Source organism: Orbicella faveolata, unplaced genomic scaffold (assembly GCF_042242905.1).
Source record: "Orbicella faveolata isolate gen_17 unplaced genomic scaffold, um_ofav_v1 contig_3, whole genome shotgun sequence".
NCBI lineage: Eukaryota > Metazoa > Cnidaria > Anthozoa > Scleractinia > Merulinidae > Orbicella > Orbicella faveolata.
The window spans coordinates 1,658,166-1,679,274 of record NW_028301558.1 but is presented as its reverse complement, the minus strand read 5'-3'; the positions used below and the strand labels follow the sequence as shown (position 1 = coordinate 1,679,274).

The window sequence follows — 21,109 nt, the reverse complement described above, 5'->3', positions numbered from 1 at the left end:
AGAACCAATCACGATCAAGAATTTTGTTATAGATATGATGATGAAGATGATGATGACTGTTATTATGGTGATTTCAGATAATAGTAATTGGTTTTTGTGTTGTTATTTTTCAGGCCGTTATTAATGCTGGCTTGGTGCCCTTGATTATAGAGGTTTTAAAGGTTTGTGGTCCGTATAAAAATGTACTAACTTCTAAAAAGGAACAGCTTGCTATTTTTACATTCCTCCTCTTTGTGACTTCAAATTGCCAGAACTAAGGATGTAAGTATTTAGTGTTGTTATAGAGTGATATAACCTATAACAAGTGATACACCAAAATAATTTTTTTATAAAGTATGAAGATATCATTAGTAAAAGGTAATTATTCTTAAGGTCATTCCCCAGTATGGCATTGTGCATCCCTACTGCACATAATTTCACGCCTGATTAGCGTATGCGCATTAAAAAATAGCGGCTTTTTCTTTATGGCAGAACCTCGCCATTGTGGTAAATCGTCATTTTCTTGAAAACGAGTACGGTGACCTACCATTTTTTCTGTTGTTTTGAATTGAGTAATAAATTTCTCTATGTAAAATAAATATGGACCAATTCTCAGTGTAGAACAAGAAACAATTGTCGGAAACGTGAATTTAGCAAGCAATTGTGAATATAATCATGGGGCTATTAGAAGGATTTATTGGGTATATAAACAACGTGCGGTAGCTCCTAAACGAATTATAAGACCTTTCAGAATATATTAAAACAAGATTGGAAGCTTCTAAGGAGGCTTAAAACCATGCAGTGAAATTTAAGTAAATGTCCTCAAATCAATAAATAAAATCAACACCCAACTCTTAAATTTTTGTTCTACTTCCTGTGGGAAAAGTCAACAAAAACAGGTGTTCAGTATTTGTTTGACTTGTGACAAGACATTCAATCAATTAGCTCTATATTATTTACTCACTGTCAAATTTAAGCAAACATAGTTTACATTATGTTCAGATGTGAGAAAGTTTTGCGTCTTACAGAAACTTTGTTGTTCACTGCTCTTGTTTATTTGTATTTTCCATGAAGTTGTAATTCATGTTTTGTCCAGAGATAGCCAAGTACAATGTATAATACATGCCACTGAAAGACAGTGGATGCCATATGGGTGTGCCACAGAGTGTCAAAACAATTTGTGGTTGGTTGTGTTATGGGATTTATTATGAAAACAGAAGTTACCAAGCAAAATATACAAAATATCCTCTAGACATTTTCCAAGTTCAATATTTGACCCAACAATCTAGGGAAATTCATTAATATTTAACATCATTTTCCCTGAGATGTTGTTAGCAAGAGTTTTAAAAATTCCAGCTTTAATTAAAAAATAGATGAACAGATTTTGTATTAAGGCTGAGACCTTAACAAGTTGGGTAGCAGTTAGCTTCTTTGTTGATCTGCAGAGTTGTATCATAGAGTATACTTTCAGTGATCCTTTTGAAATAATCCTAGGGAAGCAATTCAGCTCGAGATTTTAGAAGTCAGAAGGAAGCTGTATGGGCCATCACAAACTTCACATCAGCCAGCACACCAGATCAGGTACATGATAGCGAAATATATCAGAAAAAGAGTTGGTCAGGAATAGTTCCATAATTATTTAATTTTCACCTTTATCTTGAAACACAGTAGAAGCAAAATGTTCCTTGTTTTTATCGGGTCTATAATCTTGGTTGTCATGGTGATGAAAATAACAGCTCACAGAAATAAGTTTATAACAAATGCTGTAGTATTTTGCAGATGTCTTAAATAACCCAGGATGAGTGATGTCCCCTGCATTGATACCTCATCAATTTATTTTGACAGTCTATTGTTTAATTCGTTGTGTGCGCTAAGAAAAGTAATACAAGTATGGGTAATGAAGAACCATTTGTAGTGTTTTTGTGACTGTAGATTAATACATGCAATAATTTCCACCACTGTTTGGATTTTTCAGATTAACTTCCTTGTTCAGAATGGAGTTATAGAGCCAATGTGCAGTCTCTTGGAAGTCAAGGATACCAAGGTATTTAGCCCTAGCCAAACAGACTCTCAAGCAGTCACAAGTAACCGCAAGTTAAACTTGGGTAGAGACTTACGTTGGGAATCGGGATCATGAACTTCCTTTGCAAGTACATGCATGTCAAAAAAATTTCATGACTGCATATCCTATATTTCATTGGCTAATAGGTTACTATAACAACAAATGGACATCACTCAGAAACATTGACTTGGGCTGGGTGGCCAAACGGTGTTGACTTGCGAGCAAATTTGACCTTGACTAAAGTGAGCGCATACCCTGGGTGCCAGAGGTTTTTCTTCCGCGGTTTCCAGTGTCAGTGATGTCTCTCTTGTGACCCAGGCGAAAAACCTCTGGTGCAGAGTGCGATTTCTTTGATAGTGCTAAGCCAATGAAAAGCCAGTTTAAATCTGTCTAGTCCAGAATCTGGACTAGAAAGCTGATTGGCTCCTAATGACTTCCAAGGGTTTTCTAATCTAACAGACATGGTGATTGGTTTCTAAGAATAGAGAATGTGAGCCTGTGAAATGTCACGAATAATGTGCTTGTCGCTTGGTGACGTGATGATCTTGGATGGGACATTTTGAGGTTGATTTTTGTTTATGCACTGTAAGGTTTGTGAAAGATCAAGATCTGGTCAAAGCCATAACAAAGGTTCATCAAAACGTTTGATGGTGTTGACAGCTTTTAAAGTGCCAAACAAAGGGATTGAATTGTGAATGTATTTGCAGCAAGGATGTTTTGGCGGGTTTTGCCAAGGGGATTTGGGAAATCGTTGTTAGTTCAATAAATTCCTTGACTCTGTGTTCAACTACACGATGTTCCCAATGCCAGTGCGCTTTTCGTGGGCTTGAAATGATTCCGGGTCTTTCAAGAAACAGGCCCAGATCTGTCATGTCAAGTGAATTTGCCATGTCTTCATGTGCCAGGCCATGTGATTACAGTGGGAGGTGTTCGCTGTGATTGGTTTGACGCCTGAATGAAATTGCCCGGGACCCACCCCTAATTCTCTGGAGTTTTTTGGAATATTTAAGAGCGAGCAAAAGCACAAAAATAAACCATATGTGTAGTAACCACAAACACAAGACTAGGTTTCAAGACATCGTTTATTTAAAGTTGAATAAATGAAGGGCCAAAATATTAAGAATATTAACAAAAAGAACTCAACCTGATGTGTAAAACTGATGAGAAAACAAGAAATTATTATTTCTTTATTGCACAACAAAATGTCCCACAGAAGCTGAGAAAATTGACTGTGCAAAAATGAGTTAATTATTGACTTCGGAGTACAAAAACGAAACCAAAATACAACAGAATTTCATTCTTGTATGATAACGGCTATCATTTGAGAAAACAACGAAATATAAAAGCAAAGAACTCTGTAAAAATCAATCTGCAAACAAGAAATCAAGTAATCTCTTTGCCCGCACGATGAAATATTAAGCCTGGTTCACATTTGTGGGATAAGCGTAACACTAGTGAAATAGGGTGAACCAGGCTTCACAGCACTGCAAAAGAAAGATGAAAGTTGTAAACTTAAATAAAAAAGACGACAAAAACAAGCCAATTATTTTCAGATTGGCCGTATTTCAACTGTGTTAAAATTGATGCCCATTTAGTTCTTTTCTTGGCATTTCTGTAGTAGCTGAATAAGACTCCAAAAAATATTTGAGCGAAGCGAATAAACTAAATAAACAGACTGCCTGGAGATTGCTGTAAATTAAATATGCAGAAATTCAGCGTGCAAAATACTGTTCAATTTTAAAACCTAAAATTCCCAAATACAGGGAACCAAAATTTAATGAAAGAAATGCGAAAGTTCAATAACAATAAATTTTCATTCAAGCTGAGGCGAAGAAATCTATTTAAAAGAAATAAAATGTTCAAAATTTCGTAGACGTGCTTCGCTGTATGATCACATGTTCAAATTATTCTTCACACTAAAGCAAAAGCTTGGGTTTTTGCTGACCACTTTTGCAGTCATTTTAAGGCCCGTGGCTTTACCAATTGTTCCAAAAGTGGAATTCAACTTCCAAGTAATAAAATGTACGTTACCACTTTTGTTTCTAAAGTCCAAAAAGCCAGGGAGAAAAACTTCTTCACCAGAAAGGTTTGAAGACTTTGTACCCCTTGATCTTCCATTCTGAGGCCACCTAAACACTGATTTGTATTTTTCCTTTCAATTTTAAAGCCCAAAGCAGTAATTTCTCCATTTTAGGATTGAAAACAAGACCTTGGAAGTTTTTAGATTTGACCCGGAGCGCACCATGATTACTTTTCCAGAGCACGATTTTAAGAGGAAAAACCGTCTTTCTAGGACCTCTAAAGTCCTCTAAAAATATGCTCAGAAAGTCCATTCTCATTGGTTTATTTGTCCTCAAGAACAACAGAACAATTAGTTTGTGAACGCAGACGTATTTCCGGCTGTCACTTGTCTCCGCCGAAAATAATGTCTGTGAACCCGAGCCAGGGAACGATTTCTGTGACGTAAGAATTTTAAGCCAATCACAGTTAAGCTCAAGTAGCCCCAGAACTACTGCGTTAGCTATTCGCTGCGAGGAGCACTCGAGTTTCATTCTATCATGGAATCTGATTGGCCAAGGAGAAACAAAAGTTATTACGTCACAGAAATCGTTTCCTGGCTCGAGTTTGCAGACGTTATTTTTAGCGGAGACAAGCGACAGCTGGAAATATGTCCACGTTCTCAGGCTACAGAACAATAGGAGAGCCAAAAAGTCTTCAGGGAGGGTAGGAAAGGCAATTGTCCCCATGAGCTTTTATTTTGGGCTGTTACAGGCAGCACAGGGAATTGGAGGGGTTTTTTGCTCAGGTGGTTACAGGCGGCACAGGCGTCAATGGGTTAAATGTAATCTGATAAAATTGATCAAAGTTCAACAAGAACAGTGAATAAAACCGCTCTGTACCAGAGGTTTTTATCGCAGCTTTGCCCCTTGTGCTGGTGCCTTCAGCTGCCGAAACGAAGCAATGTATTTCCGTCTGCCACGCGCAAGAAAAAACCTCTGGTACCCAGGGTAATGAGCTCAAGTCATTGCAAGTCAATGCAAGTGCACACAAGCCCTGGCCAAAGGAGTTGCAAGTAGACCCAGTCTGTTGCCAGTCCTTTTGGCCAGGGCTTTAAATGTGGTAAAAGATGTGATAATTTCTGTCTAAGTCAATGTGGGTATGTCTGCACCAAACTGGCAGATGTCCAAGAAAAGGATTGTAAAACTGACGTATAAACCAAGAATTAGTTCACAATGTGAATCAATCCAGATAGGTTTATCATTACTTACTAACAACGCTTCCCTGCTATGTGATCTCTTGAGCTGGATTTCAATTAGATCATGGCTTACCATTATATTACACCACAATGCTTCCATGTGATCAAAGTAGTGGTATTTTTCCTCATAGACAATCCTTGTTCTGTTGGATGGCTTCAAGAACATACTTTCAGTAAGTGTTGAGTATTCAGTCTGATTCAAACCCCGGGGGGGGGGGGTACTTTGGGAATTTCTGGGTGGGGATGTGCCACTGGGACCCTGGAACCCTTAGCCTATACCAGAGCTAGTTCAGCTGAATTTTGCCACCCTATACTAGAGTAAACTCCCCAAATCCCCCCATCTATTGACACTATTGAGGCTGATTTGCGTAAATTTAAACTCGCCGATTTGATTTTTTTATATTTTTGAGTGGCAATTCCTGCTTTCCTTAGTCTAGATAAAATCTTCAACCAACTGGTCAGTTTTGTGAAAAATGATACCCTATTCTAGACCCAAACGCTCTGATTTATATACCCTATCCTAGAGTAAACTGCTTGAAAACCATACCCCTCACAGTGGCACATACCTATATAGCCCATATATGGCAGTGCCCCCCTCCTCCGGATTCAAACCAAGTACATATAATGCTGCCTCCATGCTGTGGAGGCAACGTGGCCGAGTGGTTAGGGCGCCGGACTTGAAATCCGGAGGTCGCAGGTTCAAGTCCCGCTCTGACCACTTAGCTGGAGTTGTTTCTCGGTATGCCCTAGTTCAGCTCCTCAGTCATGCTTGTATATAGCCAACTGGTCTGCCTCCTGCCGGTTGGGATTTTTAAGCCTATTACGTTTAGTTGATATATTTGTTTCCTTCATTTGAAGTGGCATGCCTGTGAACTAGCTAGGTGTAGCTAAGCGTATTGACCACTATAAACAACAACATTTGACATTTTTTACAACCATGTAGCTAATTAAGAGCTTTACTCAATTGCACTTGAAAGTACTTTGGGAAATTAAAGGTTGCACCTGATGACACAGTGCATGACTTAAGGTTGCTTCCCTCCTTCAAAGGTTCAAAAAATTGTTCTTTATTTTATTTGACAAAATGTAAGTCGGTCATTTTATCTTAAGTTTACAAAAGAAAAATATTAAAATTCTCAAAAAGCGGCCTAGTTATTTAGAAAAAATGTATTTTCAAATAAAGTTAATAAACCAGGAAGGTGTCATAATCACTTTAATGGACAAAACTGCCAGGGGAGATTTTCGCGGCAAAATGCTTATCTTGGAGCTCGTATTTCATGTTATTTGGTATTGTTGATATCGCGCATTTGTTCTTTTGCCTTTGGCTACTTTGCCTGTTTTAGGGTCTTTCTCTTCTATGCAACAGCGAGATAGAAAACTTGTTGCAATGCAATGCTTTTCCCGGGAAATCCTGATCCATTGTCATTGACGCTAGGAGGTCCTGTTGTTCCACTGGTTTGCGCATGGTTTGCGGTTTCATAAGGCAAGATAATCTCCTGGCGTGGCACAAGTTGTTTAGGAACCTTTACGAGCTAAAATCTCACGTTTGATTCTGGGCGGAATATATCCACTTTGAGTGAATTCATAGGGTAAGCAGATTTGGCGGATTTTCATGAAATTTTGCCAGAACAAATTTGCTGGGATAACAACAAACAAAAAAGTGTCGGAAAATTTGGATATTTAACATATTTTTCCCATGGCGTCCATTTAGGCAACACGTCTTGCATATTTTTAGCTATTCCAACTTTAGATGTGGATATCTAGATGAGCAATTGATGCCTTGTGAATAAGACTGTGCAGCCATTTTGCTTGTGTGGCGGCATCTGATAGCCGATAAATTCAGTAGAAGAACCCTTGGTTGTTTCATGGCTTACTGGCTCTTGACACTTCCTAATAGAAAAGCTCGCTTAATTAAATTGTATTTTTATTGTAAACTACATTTATTAAGCTTTCTTCTGATATATAGTTTGTTGGGGTTTTATTGAAACTGGCGCGCAGACAAATTTTTTTCCGAACGACACCCGCAAAGGTTGGAAGTAACCTGAAGTCAGTGGCTGTCGCCCAGCATGACAGAGCCATGCAGCCTTTGTAACGAAGCAAAGTAATAGGCCCTTTGCACCTAAGCCATCACATGACCTACTTTTCATAAAATTACGGGCTAACGTAATGAATTCCAGAAATTGAAAAAGCCTGTCAAAAATTTCAAAATGGCCAAGTTTGAGGCCCCCATCATTAAAGGTTGAGATTTTATGACGGTCTGAATTTTTGAAAAAATAAGATTTGTATGGAAAAAGTTGTTGGAGAGCAAGGGCTTGCTCTCCAGCAACATTTTCCATGCAAATCTTCTAAATTTTCCGAAAATTTTAAGTGTTGTATAAACTTACTCTTTAATTCCAGGGGCGTCAAACTTGGCCAGTTTGGTATTTTCGATGCGCTCTTTCCATTTCTGGCATTCTTTAAGTTATAGCCCATGATATAACAATTTTCTAGGAAAAATTTGGTCACGTGACCCCAGCTGCAAAGGGCCTATTGGGTGGTTAGCTTTATATTTTGTCTCTAGAGGTCAGTCTTTGTGTGACAAGGTCACTTTAGTTCATTTTCAGTTCTAATTTTCAAACTATTTTTATTAGCGTTGTGCTATTATTATTCTTACTATCTGGGTAATTTTCTTACATTAGTTTGGTTCCCTTACACACCTTATTTTGGTATGTGTTGGTGATTCATTCCCACACACTTCTCTTGCCTAAATCCTGTTGTGTAGGAGAAGTTACCTCCTAGTTCCCTTAGGTAATCCTGTATTCGTGGGCAACAAATACACTCCCTAGCCTTATTTGGTTTAGAGTTATTCCTACAGTTTCCTCAAATCTGTTATAAATTGGCAACCATTTGTTCAGCAAATTCAGTTGATTCAGTTGGTTTATTCTGAGCTATACTCAAGTTCTCAAGTCAAGCACTGGTTTAGTTCGAATGCTATATTCTCAATAACCCTTGTGTTACTCGTTCCCGTTTATTTTGTTCCTGTTGTTATTGTCTCCGCTATTCTTGTCAATAAACTCGTAAATCGTACACTCGTATCTGTCATAACTATGTCGACCGTTTTGGCCGTCTTACATTTGGGTTATACTTGGAAGCTCTTGTGCTAATTAATTAACAATTAGACCCGTGGCCCTTGGGGGCGAAGGGTCTCATTGTTTTAGTATCACCCAACTAGTCTGACAGAAAAGGCAATAATAAAGTTAGCAAATGCAAATTGAAGAAATATTTATTTGGGAATAAAATGAAAGGAAGCGTCCCACTCAATTGCGCCAATTTCACTAATCAAGGACTGTAACCGATAGTCCTCTAGTAGCGTAGCCAATTAAAATGCAGGATTTGCATTAGTCCACTAGTTGGATGATACTAATATAGTCTAGTGTACAGAGGGAAATCAGTGACCTGTGATGCCTGGAGTTGTTGAACAGTTGAATATGTTCTTTCAATTCAGCTAGCTGAATTTCATCTTTTAAGACTTTCTTTGTTGTCAAACTTTTCAGCTATATAATTGCTACAATCCCTCTTGGGCCTTCTCTTTTATAATAGGCTATTTTCGTATTCTCATTATTGGACTAGCTTGCAATGGAGGCTTGTGCAGGGGAATGTCATTAAAAAGAGATAAGAATCCCTGCAATAGCCTCATTTGCATGCTAGTTCCAGTCCAATACTGAGAATATGAAAATGGTCTATTCTGCGGACATAATGTATCTTTCTCAGTGTGACAATACATGTCTCATAATTTCTCAGAAGTCAGTGGTAACTTTTTACATTGTTTTATCATCAGACTTCTAGCAAGATTGATAAGGTTTTTGAAGCAGTCACTTCAGCAATGGACGAGTGTCATGGTAAAAATCTGTAATTAAAGATTTAAGTTATTAAAATTTCATGATAATGTATGGTTAGCTGAATGATTTCATTCAGTTACTAACTGCTAACTTAGGTTCAAGAGCTTGAAGAGCATTTTGATTCTACATAAATTTATAGTTTTACAGTAGTTCAAAACAGTTCAAAACCTGTAGTGTTTTGCTGTTTTCTTCTAAAGTGAGCTGTTGTTTGTTTTGTACCCTGATCAGGAATATCAAGAATTGAAACTTTGCAGACTCATCAGAACTTTGAGGTGTATAAAGCTGCTTTGGCAATAATAGACAAGTTTTTCTCTGAAGAGGTAACATTACAGTTAGCATGTTGTCGGTATTAATAATAATAATAATAATAATAATAACTTTATTTATATAGCGAGTATATACAAAGCTCTATATCGCTTTACAGTCATGAAAGTAAAACTAAATATAATAATTTAAACTAAATTAAGTATAAACTTAAAGATAGAAATAATTCTCTAAAAGCAATTCTGAAAAGATTAGTTTTTAAACTTAATTTAAACATGGCGACTGATTGAGTTATTGAGCATTATCAGTTAATGCTCAGTAAGTCCATCAGTTAATCACAACAGTAAACTTGACTGGTGCAAGCTCTAGTCTGAGTATCAGGCTTTTCAAAAGTTAGGGGGGTTGGGGGATGGGAGGAAAAAAGAAGAAAAAAATAAAGGAGGAAAGGCCTAGTTTTTTCATTTGGCCCTTCTACCCCCTCACAGCATGATTATGTGCCTCAGTTGAAAAAATTAAGTTAGATTTACTGCTGGGTATGTGATCAAAACAGTAACATACACATACTTGATCTACAAAAGCTCACATCTTGGTCCAAGCATGTTTTTGATCTAAGGACAAAATCTCTGCTGAATGTGGGGGACACTCTACCTTAAACCACTTCCTCAGAGGCAAGGTAAAATGCTCAAAGGAGGATCATAGCAATGATGTGGTGCATAAATCAACTGGAAAATAAACTTCATGACAAAGGTTGGAAAAGGCCAATATCTCATGCACCAAATTAAAGTAAATGACACTTGAATAATACCTGTGACATGTAGTGTTCATAAACTACTGGGAAGTTGTTGAAAGAATTGTCACTATGAAGACAGCACCTTATTGCTAAAGCACAACATTCATTATCATTTTCATTGTTCAGAAAAGTTCAGTTTCCATTGACATGAAATGAATGGAGACCTTTCTTGTTCCTTTGTTTTATTAGACTTCTGATGGAGAGACAGACCAAATTGCTCCCAAAGCCACCAGTGAAGGATACAAGTTTGGTACTCCACAGGCATTGCCAGCTGATGGTTTCCACTTCTAGTAAATAGCTCTGTTAAGTTACTCAAATCTGCTAGCTGAAATGGCAAACATGTGCCACAAATAATAATTATTATAGTTGGACTAGTATGAATGTTAATTTATTAGAAATACTTAGCACATGTGTGCATCAGTTAAAATATTGCTTTTTTGCAATTTTGATTAGTACATAAATTTTGTGCTTTGCAATTTGTATAAATGTTATTGATAACTGTCACAGGCATTAATATCAGGCAGCTGTAATAGGTGTACGACAAATAATTAAACAATGCTTGAGAGTTGATTTGAGTAAGTTGATTCGATTTCAGTCATCACCTGCCCCCCAACCTCGTTCTGCTTTCTGGGAGACAAATTATTCCAAGTTTAGTTATGATTTCTTTGTTTTCATTGTATGATGACTTTTACATTGGGGGAGGGGAGTGCTTATAGGTTTAATTTTCTTGTATGTGAAGTTGAAATGAGGTCCCTTAGAAGTCTCTTGGTCCTTGTTTTGTGTCAAAAGCCAGTCAGTACCTAGCTTAAAACATTCATCAACTTCACTCGTCTTCTGCCTAGTACACTGCCACAATTTCTCATTTGAGATCTTCCTTAGACTAGCTGTTCACAGCCCTCTATTTTCTCGTATTTTTATTCCATCATTGAACACGTGTCTAGAATTGTGAGAGATGTGGATGCCAGCTCAAAACGGAAGACTTGACTGGGTAGATGGGGTCCAAGATAAATAGAGGGACTGTAGACATCTTTGGAAAAAAAGTGAATTCCCCGTTTCTCGAGAAATGGAAAATTCCCATTGGTTGAAAGGAGACAAAAGTGTCATCACCTTGACATCAGCAGATCGTGATTGCGTCCAGATGCATTTTGCGGCTTGCAGTAGTTAATTGTTATCACTGAAATGTGATTTGTTAAGAAGCGGTTTTTAAAGAAGTTTTAAAGTTTCTTTGCTCAAAGATGAACAGAGGCTGCTGTTTATCTTCTTCGGTCGAAAGACGTTGCATCTCTTATCATGCGTTGGTCTGGTTACAGCTGCTGGGATCTCTGATGGTTTGTTCTGTTCCATTTTGTCACCGCTGCTGGTTCCAGCTGTTTCCTCTGTATTGGTGATAATCTCCTCTTGGACTGACTGAGGTTTGACATTAAGCAGGAAAAAAAAACGATAGACAGTATCAAGTCAAAAGATTATGATCTGTGTATCTTGATCAGCTTTATCAGTTCATCAGTGAGGCCCTATTAGGGGTTTTGAGGATACTGGATATTTGGGTAAAAAAATTAACAGGATGCAAGAAATTTAGGGGAAAAAATTAATGGGGTAGAGCATGTTCAGATCAGATAAAGCGGGACAGTTGTGTCGGCGTTGTGTCTTTCGCTGCCGGAAGTGCCATCAAATTTTGCAAAAGACAACAGACTGACGAATAGTGCGCAGGAAGTAATGATAAGCGACCGTTTCACTTTTGCATCAGAAAAGAAAATGCTCAGAAAATTACTGAGGGGCAGTTAAGGACGGAGCCTTCTTTTTTAGGCATAATTTAAACGCCAGGCGCGCGCTTGGGTTGGAACTAGTGACGTAATTAACCACCCTACCAAGCGTGCGACTTAAGGTGGCTCCCTACAATTTTACGATCGCACGCGCGCTGAGGACGAAAGCTCAAGTAATCTGCGCGCGCTCGAAGGAAAACGTCAGTGTTTTTCGATATTTTATTACGTCAACATGAGCAGAACAAGCAAAACTGACTGAATTTTCTCGCGTTTCCTTCGGTGAAATTCCGTAAAACTTGGCAGATTGGTAGTAAATATTTTACTCTAGTCAGAGCTCGTTTTTCAGGGAAATCTATAAGACCAGTTTTTTCGCAGCGGTAAAAGACGGAAATTTGCAAAAATCGAAAAACTTGCCTTTACAAACCCTGCTTTTTTCGTGTTTAAAATTCGTGTCCCGCAGGAAGCGATATGCTGTGAAAATTTTAGAAGATTTCACCGAAGGAAATTCAAGAAAACCGCAAGTAAAGCCATAAAAAGGTAAAAAACATATTTGTTTGGACATTTTTAATTCAAGACTAAAACCAATAATTTTAACAGAGATAATAGTAAAACACTATTTAATCATTGCTTATTACATGTAATTAGTTTGAGAGGACTGGATGTAAATACGAATGCAAAAACGGCATTCAAAGCGTAACACTTGCGCGCGCAACGCCATAAGTGATTACCCTATGGAGCCACCTAAGAAAAAATCCTATTGTGGCCGAAACAAATTTCGCACTAAAATTACGAACCTGTACTAAAACCGGGATTACCAGAAAAGCAGCATATCGCTAAGCATTAACTGTGAACGGCTTCCAGCTGAAAAACTAGCTTTTATCGTATCCGTAGAAAAAATCATACTGAAATTCAACTGTAGATGGCATAATACGCGCGCAAAACAACTGCGAGAGACGTCAATGTTTAACTTACTTGGAAAGTAACAGGAAAAAATGTAACGGACACCGACAAAGTTTTCGAAAGGATGAAACAACTCATTTAACTTTTAAAAAAGGGGTGTTTACAGCTACATTTTATGGTATGAATTGGAAGTGGCAAGCCTATTCGACAATGCATTAGTTTTTGGCTGTGAGGAAAAGTTATGTAGACTGTATTTTGGCTAAGCCAGAGGAGTGTTGTTGCGACGATTCTGTTATTAAATACATATCAAAAGTGGTTTTTATGTTACCACTTACCACGTAGTTTCAGTTAATGATGTTTTTTAATATGTTTAGTTTTCTGCATGTAAAGTCGAACCTTAGGAGAATCTGTGAAGAAATATCTTTACCTTTTTTTCAGAAAAATGCTATTGTCAGCAGTAGCTAATTATCTCGGAAAAATTAATGACTACCCCCAGTTTTCTGGTGGATTCTAATAACCCTGGCAAAGATCTACTTTTTCCACGTTTTCTTAATCTGGCGGAAACACGTTTGTATTTTGTAGGCACCATTCGTTATTAGCCTGAGGCACCCCACAGCCGCTAATATCGTTCAGTTCTGTGATGGAGCACAGCTGCACGTCTGCACAAGACTAGTTTTCAACCCTATGCAGGGCGCTTTAAAATACCCGCATCTATCGAGCGAAGCACTAATGTTGACGCTTAGCTTTTTAAAGACATTATAGATGCGTTTAAGGCACACAAGTTGAACGAGTCATAAGCAATTGGATGAGTTAACTGACACTTGTCAAAAATATCTGCAGCTAGATTCTCAGCGGTTGTTGTGTCTTCTTGGAGGACCTTCTCCTGTCTGTTTCTGAGCTTTGAAGCCATTCTCGAGAGGAAGGATTAAACGTGGTAAGGAGTCAGGAACTCATCACAGGTGAACCGCCTAATTCTGGCCTCATCTTTTGAGCGCCTCATCTTTTGTGCTACAGTAATTGCTTCGACTTTTATGGCCGTTTCCTGACCCGAGAAAAACTATTCTTGTGCACTGCTTTTCAGTCTGTTGCCTTTCGCAGCATTTGATGGCATTTCGGGCAGCGAAAGACACAGGTATAATGCTGAACAAAAAAAAAAAGGAAGAGGCTTTTTATTGGAGTTCTATCCGTATTCTATTTGTAATAAATGAAAATTCTCGTCAAAAACTAATGGCTGTCAATGAGATTAGGATAGTTGTTTACAAATATAGTGTGGAATGTTGTGCCTCGATCTCTTTGCAGACACAAAGGTTGCCATGTAAGAATTTCGTGTTAAACAGTACAGAATTCGGAACACATTTCATTCTCTGTTTATTTCTCCAGCACCGTCTTTATCTATCTATTCAGTGTAACAAGTATGGGCTTCGAAATTACTAACAAGGAGCTGCGTTACCAAACCTTAAAACCCCTAAAATCTGATACAAAACTTTCATATTCCACCGTGATATAAGTACTAAGAGTCCAGATTAAATGCTTATAGCAGTTGACATACATTTATTTTATCCTAAATAACTGACCATTGTTGAGGTGTATCCCTTATCCTATTAATTTTTGTCCTAAATATCTTGTATCCTGTTAAATCCAGCTCAACGATTTCCTACTCAATTAATGTCCTGTTTTATCTGATCTAAACATGCTCTACCCCATTAATATTTCCCCTAAATTTCTTGCATCCTGTTAACTTTTTACCCAAATATCCAGGATCCTGAAAACCCCCAATAGGGCCTCACTGATGAACTGATAAAGCTGATCAAGATACACAGATCATAATCTTTTCACCTGATACTGTCTATCGTTTTCTTTTTTTCTTTTTTTTTTTAATACACGACCCCCCCCACCTAACCTGCAAATATAACCTAGAAAATACCTGCAAGCAGAAGCTCATGCTCAAATCATTCTGGGAAAGCCAGTTACTAGTTTAGCCACAGAAATGCGAAAAATGGCTTTAATGTCGGTTACATTTTCACTTCCTACCCACCCTACCCCTACCCATTGGAATGTGCATTTGTCAAATGTAACGCAATCTGTGGAATAATGGTGGGTGCACAACAGATCAAAACGGAACTGAGCTTAAACAAGTTCTTGATGAGAATCCTCGATTAAGAGGAGGATTTTAAAGGCTGCTAACAGACTTGTGGGTCAGTTAGGATCTCAGCAAATTGTTAAACTTCTTGTAAACGGCGGCTTATGAGGCGAAAGACAAATAATATTGAGAGATGTTATGAAGCGGCTTCGGAGAGTTGAAATCTGCTTAACCGTGGCGATGTCTGAGAAAGATTTCGTACACTAATCACCGAAAATCTGGCTGAAACATACTGGAAATATAACATGAGGCATCGTGGAACATCCAGTTGTCGACATGTCGCAAGGTAAGTGGAATATATCATTATTCTCTCTGTGCATCGTTATTTTCACATTATCATGCTAATTAGGACGGCGGTCTTTGTTGACAAAAGCACAGCTTAAACTTCTTCTTCTAACATTTTACAGTTTTAACTGCCCCAAAATTTTATTGCATGTTTTTACAGGTGAGACATTGCTCTTTAAGTGGAGGGTAGTTTTGGGATCTCACGTGATGTACTTTTGACAATATTTTCCTTTAAACTTCGCCATTTTTATGGCGCTTCATGAGTAGTCCGAAAGGGAAGAAATTTAAAATTCTGTAGAAAAATCAGGTGATGATCAAATTGCCAAAACAGCCTCCCAATGTAACAAGAAACATTTGCTTGCCTCAAACACAGGGTTTTTACCTGGATTTAGATCGTTTTCTTTGTATGGCAAATTGTTAAAAATGTGCTCTAAAATGGCTGCTGAAAGCCCTCTCAGAGGGGCAAAACCAAGATGGTGGCCCCAGCACTAAAATACGAATCGAATTGAACTGAAAGTTATATTTTTGTGAATCACTTATCTAGACCATTCACCTGAGAAAGTTTGAGGAATTTGATTTTTTCTGGTCCAAATGGCCATAGTTGAAAATTACAGAGGGCGCCTCTTGAATTTGTTTTATTGTTTTAGTTATTAAAACTGATGTGTTCACCTAGTTGAATAAAGACTACAATTAAGCCCCATCCTCCTCTTCCACTAAGTCCTGGACCAAAAGATCTGGCCACTTATTATGTTTTAGAGCTTCTTTAACTAACCCATCATATCCATGCATACCACATTTAACACCTGCCAAAAAACAAGCAAAATTCAGTGCGTCTTGTAATGACAACCCTTTACAAAAGCTGTAAATAGCACCAGCAATAAAAGTGTCCCCAGCTCCAAGAGAGTCGGTTACTTTCTCTGGGGGGTAGGCATCACTGTGTTTCACTTCACCATCAGGACCAACTCCATCCGCACCCTCCTCTCCCCAAGCACAAATGGCTGTAGCACCGAACTTGAGCTGGCTGTGAAGTGCTTTGAGAGTCACTGCAGACGACGAGAATCCACGAGAGCGAGCGAAATCTTTGCTAATAAACACGACGTCGCCCTTTTTTAACAACTGCAGAAGAGAATCTCTTGGCCTTTCCAACTCTACCGAAACTTTGACTTGGTTGGTGCACGACTTCATTGTATTAAATTTCTCGATTATTTCTATCATTTTCACAATGACTTCCTCGTTTCTCCTACCTTCAAAGTGAATCCACCTGTAGTCTGATAGATTTAGTTTTTCGAAGTCTTCAACTTTAAGCTCTGGTAGATTATTTCTCGCGTGTACAATGGTTCTGCTCCCCGTTTGAAGATTGAGAATGACAGAAGATGTTGGCGTCCCACAGTTTGTGTGACAAACACACTTGTAACGTAGTTTTCGCTCCTCCATATGCTTACGAATAAAATCAGCCTGTAGACCATATGACATGGAACCAAAAAATTCACAATCCGCGCCAAGCTCGTTCAGTACAGTACAAGTATTGCAGGCATTCCCCCCTGTTTGCCATCTCTGGAAATTTGCTCTTAAATCTTCATCTTCTTCAGGGTAACGTTCACATGTGTTTACAATATCAAGAGCCACGAGACCAATGCATAAAATTCTTCCAGAAGTCATGGTACTGAACTGCTTGCTACTTCAACCACGCCATCCTGGAATCAACTCCGAATGGGCCCTGGGAACGAGATCTTCGCAGCCTCGTTCCCAGGGCTCGGAGGACGGTCACGCGACCAGGTTACAACATATTATATCGATCAGGTTAGAACTAATTATGGTAAATTCAATCTACATTTCTCTGGTCCTTCTGTCTGGAACAATTTGGATGAAGAGATAAAAACTTTATCTCTGCGTTTATTTAAACAAACCTTGACTAAGCAATTTCTAAGTTCTTATGCTTCATGCTAGCTTGGTATTTTTTCTTTTTAAAAGTTACTATCGCTCTTAATTAAACAATGCTCTGTCTATAACTGGTACTGTTACTACTTATATTTCGTTTTATATTTATATCTATATATTTTTTTTCTCTTTCTACCTCTTCTTTTTTTTATTTTTCCTACAACCGATTTAAAGCGTAACAATTCTTGTAACTACTCAGCTCGTTTAGTTTTTACTGTATGATATTCTCTGCATTATGCAAAATAAAATGGTGGTTGTTGTTGTTGTTGTTGTTGTTGTTGTTGTTGTTGAGGTGAGGACAATGGCTGTGCACGTGCGTTATAATTCTTGGTACATTTCTTTCCCGTCCTTTGCAAGACAACAGGGAGCTTAAGAAAACCACGACGGCAACGGCAACGTCGCTAAACAAGAGCTTTAATGAGGATAACAATGGCTGTGCACGTGCGTTATAATTCTTTGTAAATTTCTTTGCCGTCGTCTGCAATGACGACGGCAACGCCAAGGACGACGGCTGGGAAAAAATGGACTTAAATTTTACTTTTGAATTTCGCAATTATCTAGAACTGTTCTGCAAGCCGAGCGGTCCCAAACCCTACTCAAACTAAAGATATAACGTCAGCGAATAATTCTAGAAGAAAATACGAAAGATTATTAGCCGTCGGGGCTCACGTTCTTCAAAATACCCAAAACTTGGTCATTTCACGTTGTTGTTTTGCAGAGGACGGCAAAGAAATGTACAAAGATTTATAACGTTGCCGTCGTGGTTTGCTTAAACGGGTAAATTGTCGCGGATCCAGAAATTTGTCGCGGGTCCGAAATAACAGTAACAATAACAATAGCTATAAAAACATTTTAAAAATATATATATTTCGTATTTTCAATAGCTTGAAAATAAGCGGATAATAAATTTTAAAATGTTAGTTTATGGGCCCCCTTTTCCGCGCGGTGGGTTTTTGAGTGGGGCGCTTAATTGCGAAAATTGTTTTGAAGTCCTCTTAAATGGCTGGAAATGAATCTAAAATTGACAAACGTAATAGTAATTTTAATAATTTTAATTGCTCCTTTTTTCTGATATCTATGTATTCGTCATGTGATAAAAAAGAAACCAACACGAATATCTGACATAATTTGAATCTCGTGAAAAGTGGGGGCAAAAGCCCTCCCAGCCCCTCCCCCTGCGTGGTGCCTGCCTTGCACCTTGTACTGGACATACGTCCGCGCTGGTCTGTCACTCTACGACAGATGCCATTGATACGTTTCAGTGTCGAAGAGTTCAATTTTTAGAACTCGCTTCCCTCGTCTTTTTAAACTGTATACAGTTGTCTATATTTCGTGGTGTCGGTCAGTCTTATTTGAAGTTGATCACAAAACCTAATGAAAAAAAGGGCACCAACAAAACTAGAAAAGAAATGATACAGGAACTTCTTTCAAATGATCCTCGTAGTAAAAACCAACAAGTCTGGACTCTAGAATTAAAGAAAAACTGAGAAAAGAGGACCAGCACAAAGATGCCGGGCTTGTAGAAGAATACAAAATGAAGATGAATTAACCGTCAACGTTAAAGAGCTTTATGTCCCTTATGAACAGAATTTCGTTACAGAAACAATATTTTATTTTTGTCCGAAACAACAATGCATAAACAATATTCCGCATTGGACTAATTTTAAACTACCGGATAGAATCAGAGCGGACAGATTAATTAGTGACGTCACAATAACAGCTTTGAATGGTTTGCCTTTGTAATACTGTAAACTGATTACAAATTTTAGGGATCGATGTGTTTGAACTTCGTGGGTTCGTTGTTTGTCTAACTGAAGGGATGTGTTTGAATTTTGAGAGTTTGTTGTCTGTTTTGCTCCCTACTTCTTGCAAATAATAGTAAACTAAAATTTTAAAATTTAGTATCCGCTAATTTTAAAGCTATTGTTATTGTTATTTTATTTTTGGAAAAATAGGAAACAATAAAAGTTCAATTTTTCGGACCCGCGACAATTTTCTGGACCCGCGACAATTTACCCACGACCCGCGACAGGCGCCGATTAGATTATCTCAAGAGGCAAACTGTTCCATTCATCCACAATCTTGTAAAAGTAACTGTTTTTAAGTATATTTGTCCTGGCATATTTCTTTTTCAACGATTTAGTGTCGAAATGTCTCAGTAAGTAACGGTCCTCTTGGCTATAAAAATCTAAGAATTGAGAAAAGTCAACATCTAAATAGCCATTAAGAGCCTTAAACAAGAAGGCGACATCGACAACGAAACGTCTTTGATCAAGAGTTAGCAGATTATTGAGTTAACTTAGACGGACAGCGTATGGTTCATTCTGGGCGCGATCCATTCAACTAAAATTTCCGGGCTGAGGTTCGAAAATTTCTTGGTGTCGAATGGATCGCGACGGGTCCGGATGATCTCGTTCCATTCCACTCGCAAAACGAGTTTCGCGTTCTTTAAAATGGAGGATGTTGGATCACTGTAGTTCGTACTAGAGCTAGATGACGATTTCGACGGTGATGTCAATGCTATTGTGTGAGCTGTTTCACGAGTAGTATTATTTTGAGCGGACCGTTCCCAGATATTTGCCGCATGAGTTAAAACACCACTTTCGAATTGCAAAAAGAACATTCCAAATTCTGCTCGGGAAATATACCGTCTTTAAGAGCCGTTAACAGCCAAAACATACATTTGGCTTGCGAAGCAGCTACAGGCCTGTTGTAACTGCACATGGATGCACGAGTAACACCGATGGATCCGCTGTTAACAATCCATAAAAGCTGCGATGATAAGTGTTTTCCTCTATGTTGTACATGGAAAATACCGAACAGCGAGGTACTGGGATTGCGAACACGTCGGAATGTTCAAGTGGACCGGTCCAACCGAGAAAAGTGGTCCACCTCGAAAGGTGGACCGATTTTTTCGAAACTTTGCGGGTTGGACCGAACCGATCCATTCAGTTTTAGACTGAAATTCCCGGAAATTTTGGTTGAATGGATCGCGCCCTCGATTTTAAGATGAACCTGGTTGCTCTGCGCTGAATTCTCTCTAGTTTGTTTACGTTTCTCTTGGTGAATGGACACCAGACGACTGAACAATATTCCAGATTCGATCTAACAAGGGAGCAGTACAAGGTCTTTAGTGTAGATTCATCTTGGAAAAAGATGAAATTCATGCTTAAATTCATGTTTGGATGAAGAGGAATAGATCGCAGTATGAAATTAGCGTGTTCTAGCGTTTGTTTTAATTACTCTACAGGCTTTAGTAACGACGCTTTCTCTCCATTTAAGAATTCGACCAAGGAGGCGAGACTGCTAAGAAACGGCATACTATGATTAAGATTAACGAAGGTGGGGGTTAACATGAAGGCCATATTTTTACTGGGTATTATGGTTTGAATGCAAATATCTCGTTCACCTTTCAAGCAGTGAAAAATCTCTCTGCTCATTCCACATAGCTACGTTTTGGGCTGTTTTGTAAATTTTTTGGTGATTTTTGGGTATATTTGGGGATAAATAGTTTTTCTCAAAGGATTAGTAAAATTTATGGAAATAGGAAATTTTGAAGATTTGATGTTGTTTAAAATTAGAATTTGAAGTTAGAAATTGGTAAACGTACACCAAACAGTTGCCCACCAACCCGGGGTGCCCTTTTGGGGGCAATCAATCAAACCCCTTTTTATCCTTTAATCCCTCTTTAAACTTCCTAAAATTTCACTTAAATTCGTGTGTACCCCGCCTTAATCGTCCAGATTTACGAACTTTCACATACTGCATTCAGTGGCGGATCCAGACTTTGAGCTAAGGGGCGGGAGGGGGGGGGGGGGGGGGAGGTTGTTTTACTTGCCCTGCCGGCTTTTCTTCTTTCA

General features: G+C 38.4%; 2 protein-coding genes and 1 pseudogene across 3 annotated transcripts in view; 1 reads left to right on the top strand and 2 right to left on the bottom strand.

Annotated features, from left to right (window-relative positions):
- Positions 1-10,794, top strand: part of LOC110048765 (importin subunit alpha-4-like) — a 36,909-nt gene extending 26,115 nt beyond the window's left edge. For both annotated transcript variants that reach the window (XM_089297594.1, XM_089297595.1), the window contains 7 exons: positions 114-161; positions 1,474-1,560; positions 1,955-2,023; positions 5,429-5,470; positions 9,112-9,172; positions 9,401-9,492; positions 10,416-10,794. In XM_089297594.1, the coding sequence (XP_089153720.1) occupies positions 114-161; positions 1,474-1,560; positions 1,955-2,023; positions 5,429-5,470; positions 9,112-9,172; positions 9,401-9,492; positions 10,416-10,517 (501 nt within the window). In that variant the 3' untranslated portion in view covers positions 10,518-10,794. The remainder of the gene's footprint in view (positions 1-113; positions 162-1,473; positions 1,561-1,954; positions 2,024-5,428; positions 5,471-9,111; positions 9,173-9,400; positions 9,493-10,415) is intronic.
- A 3,443-nt stretch (positions 10,795-14,237) lies between these two features.
- On the bottom strand, positions 14,238-17,016 carry LOC110048759 (ketohexokinase-like). Its single transcript, XM_020754541.2, has one exon. The coding sequence runs from the start codon at positions 16,968-16,970 to the stop codon at positions 16,002-16,004; it is 969 nt and encodes a 322-aa protein (XP_020610200.2). The 5' UTR covers positions 16,971-17,016; the 3' UTR covers positions 14,238-16,001.
- A 2,272-nt stretch (positions 17,017-19,288) lies between these two features.
- Positions 19,289-20,472, bottom strand: LOC149106038 (uncharacterized; annotated as a pseudogene).
- Positions 20,473-21,109: the final 637 nt, after the last annotated feature.

What these genes read in the sequence shown, in the direction of transcription:
- LOC110048759 (XM_020754541.2), bottom strand. Translation starts at nt 16,970, where the DNA reads ATGACTTCTGGAAGAATTTTATGCATTGGTCTCGTGGCTCTTGATATT.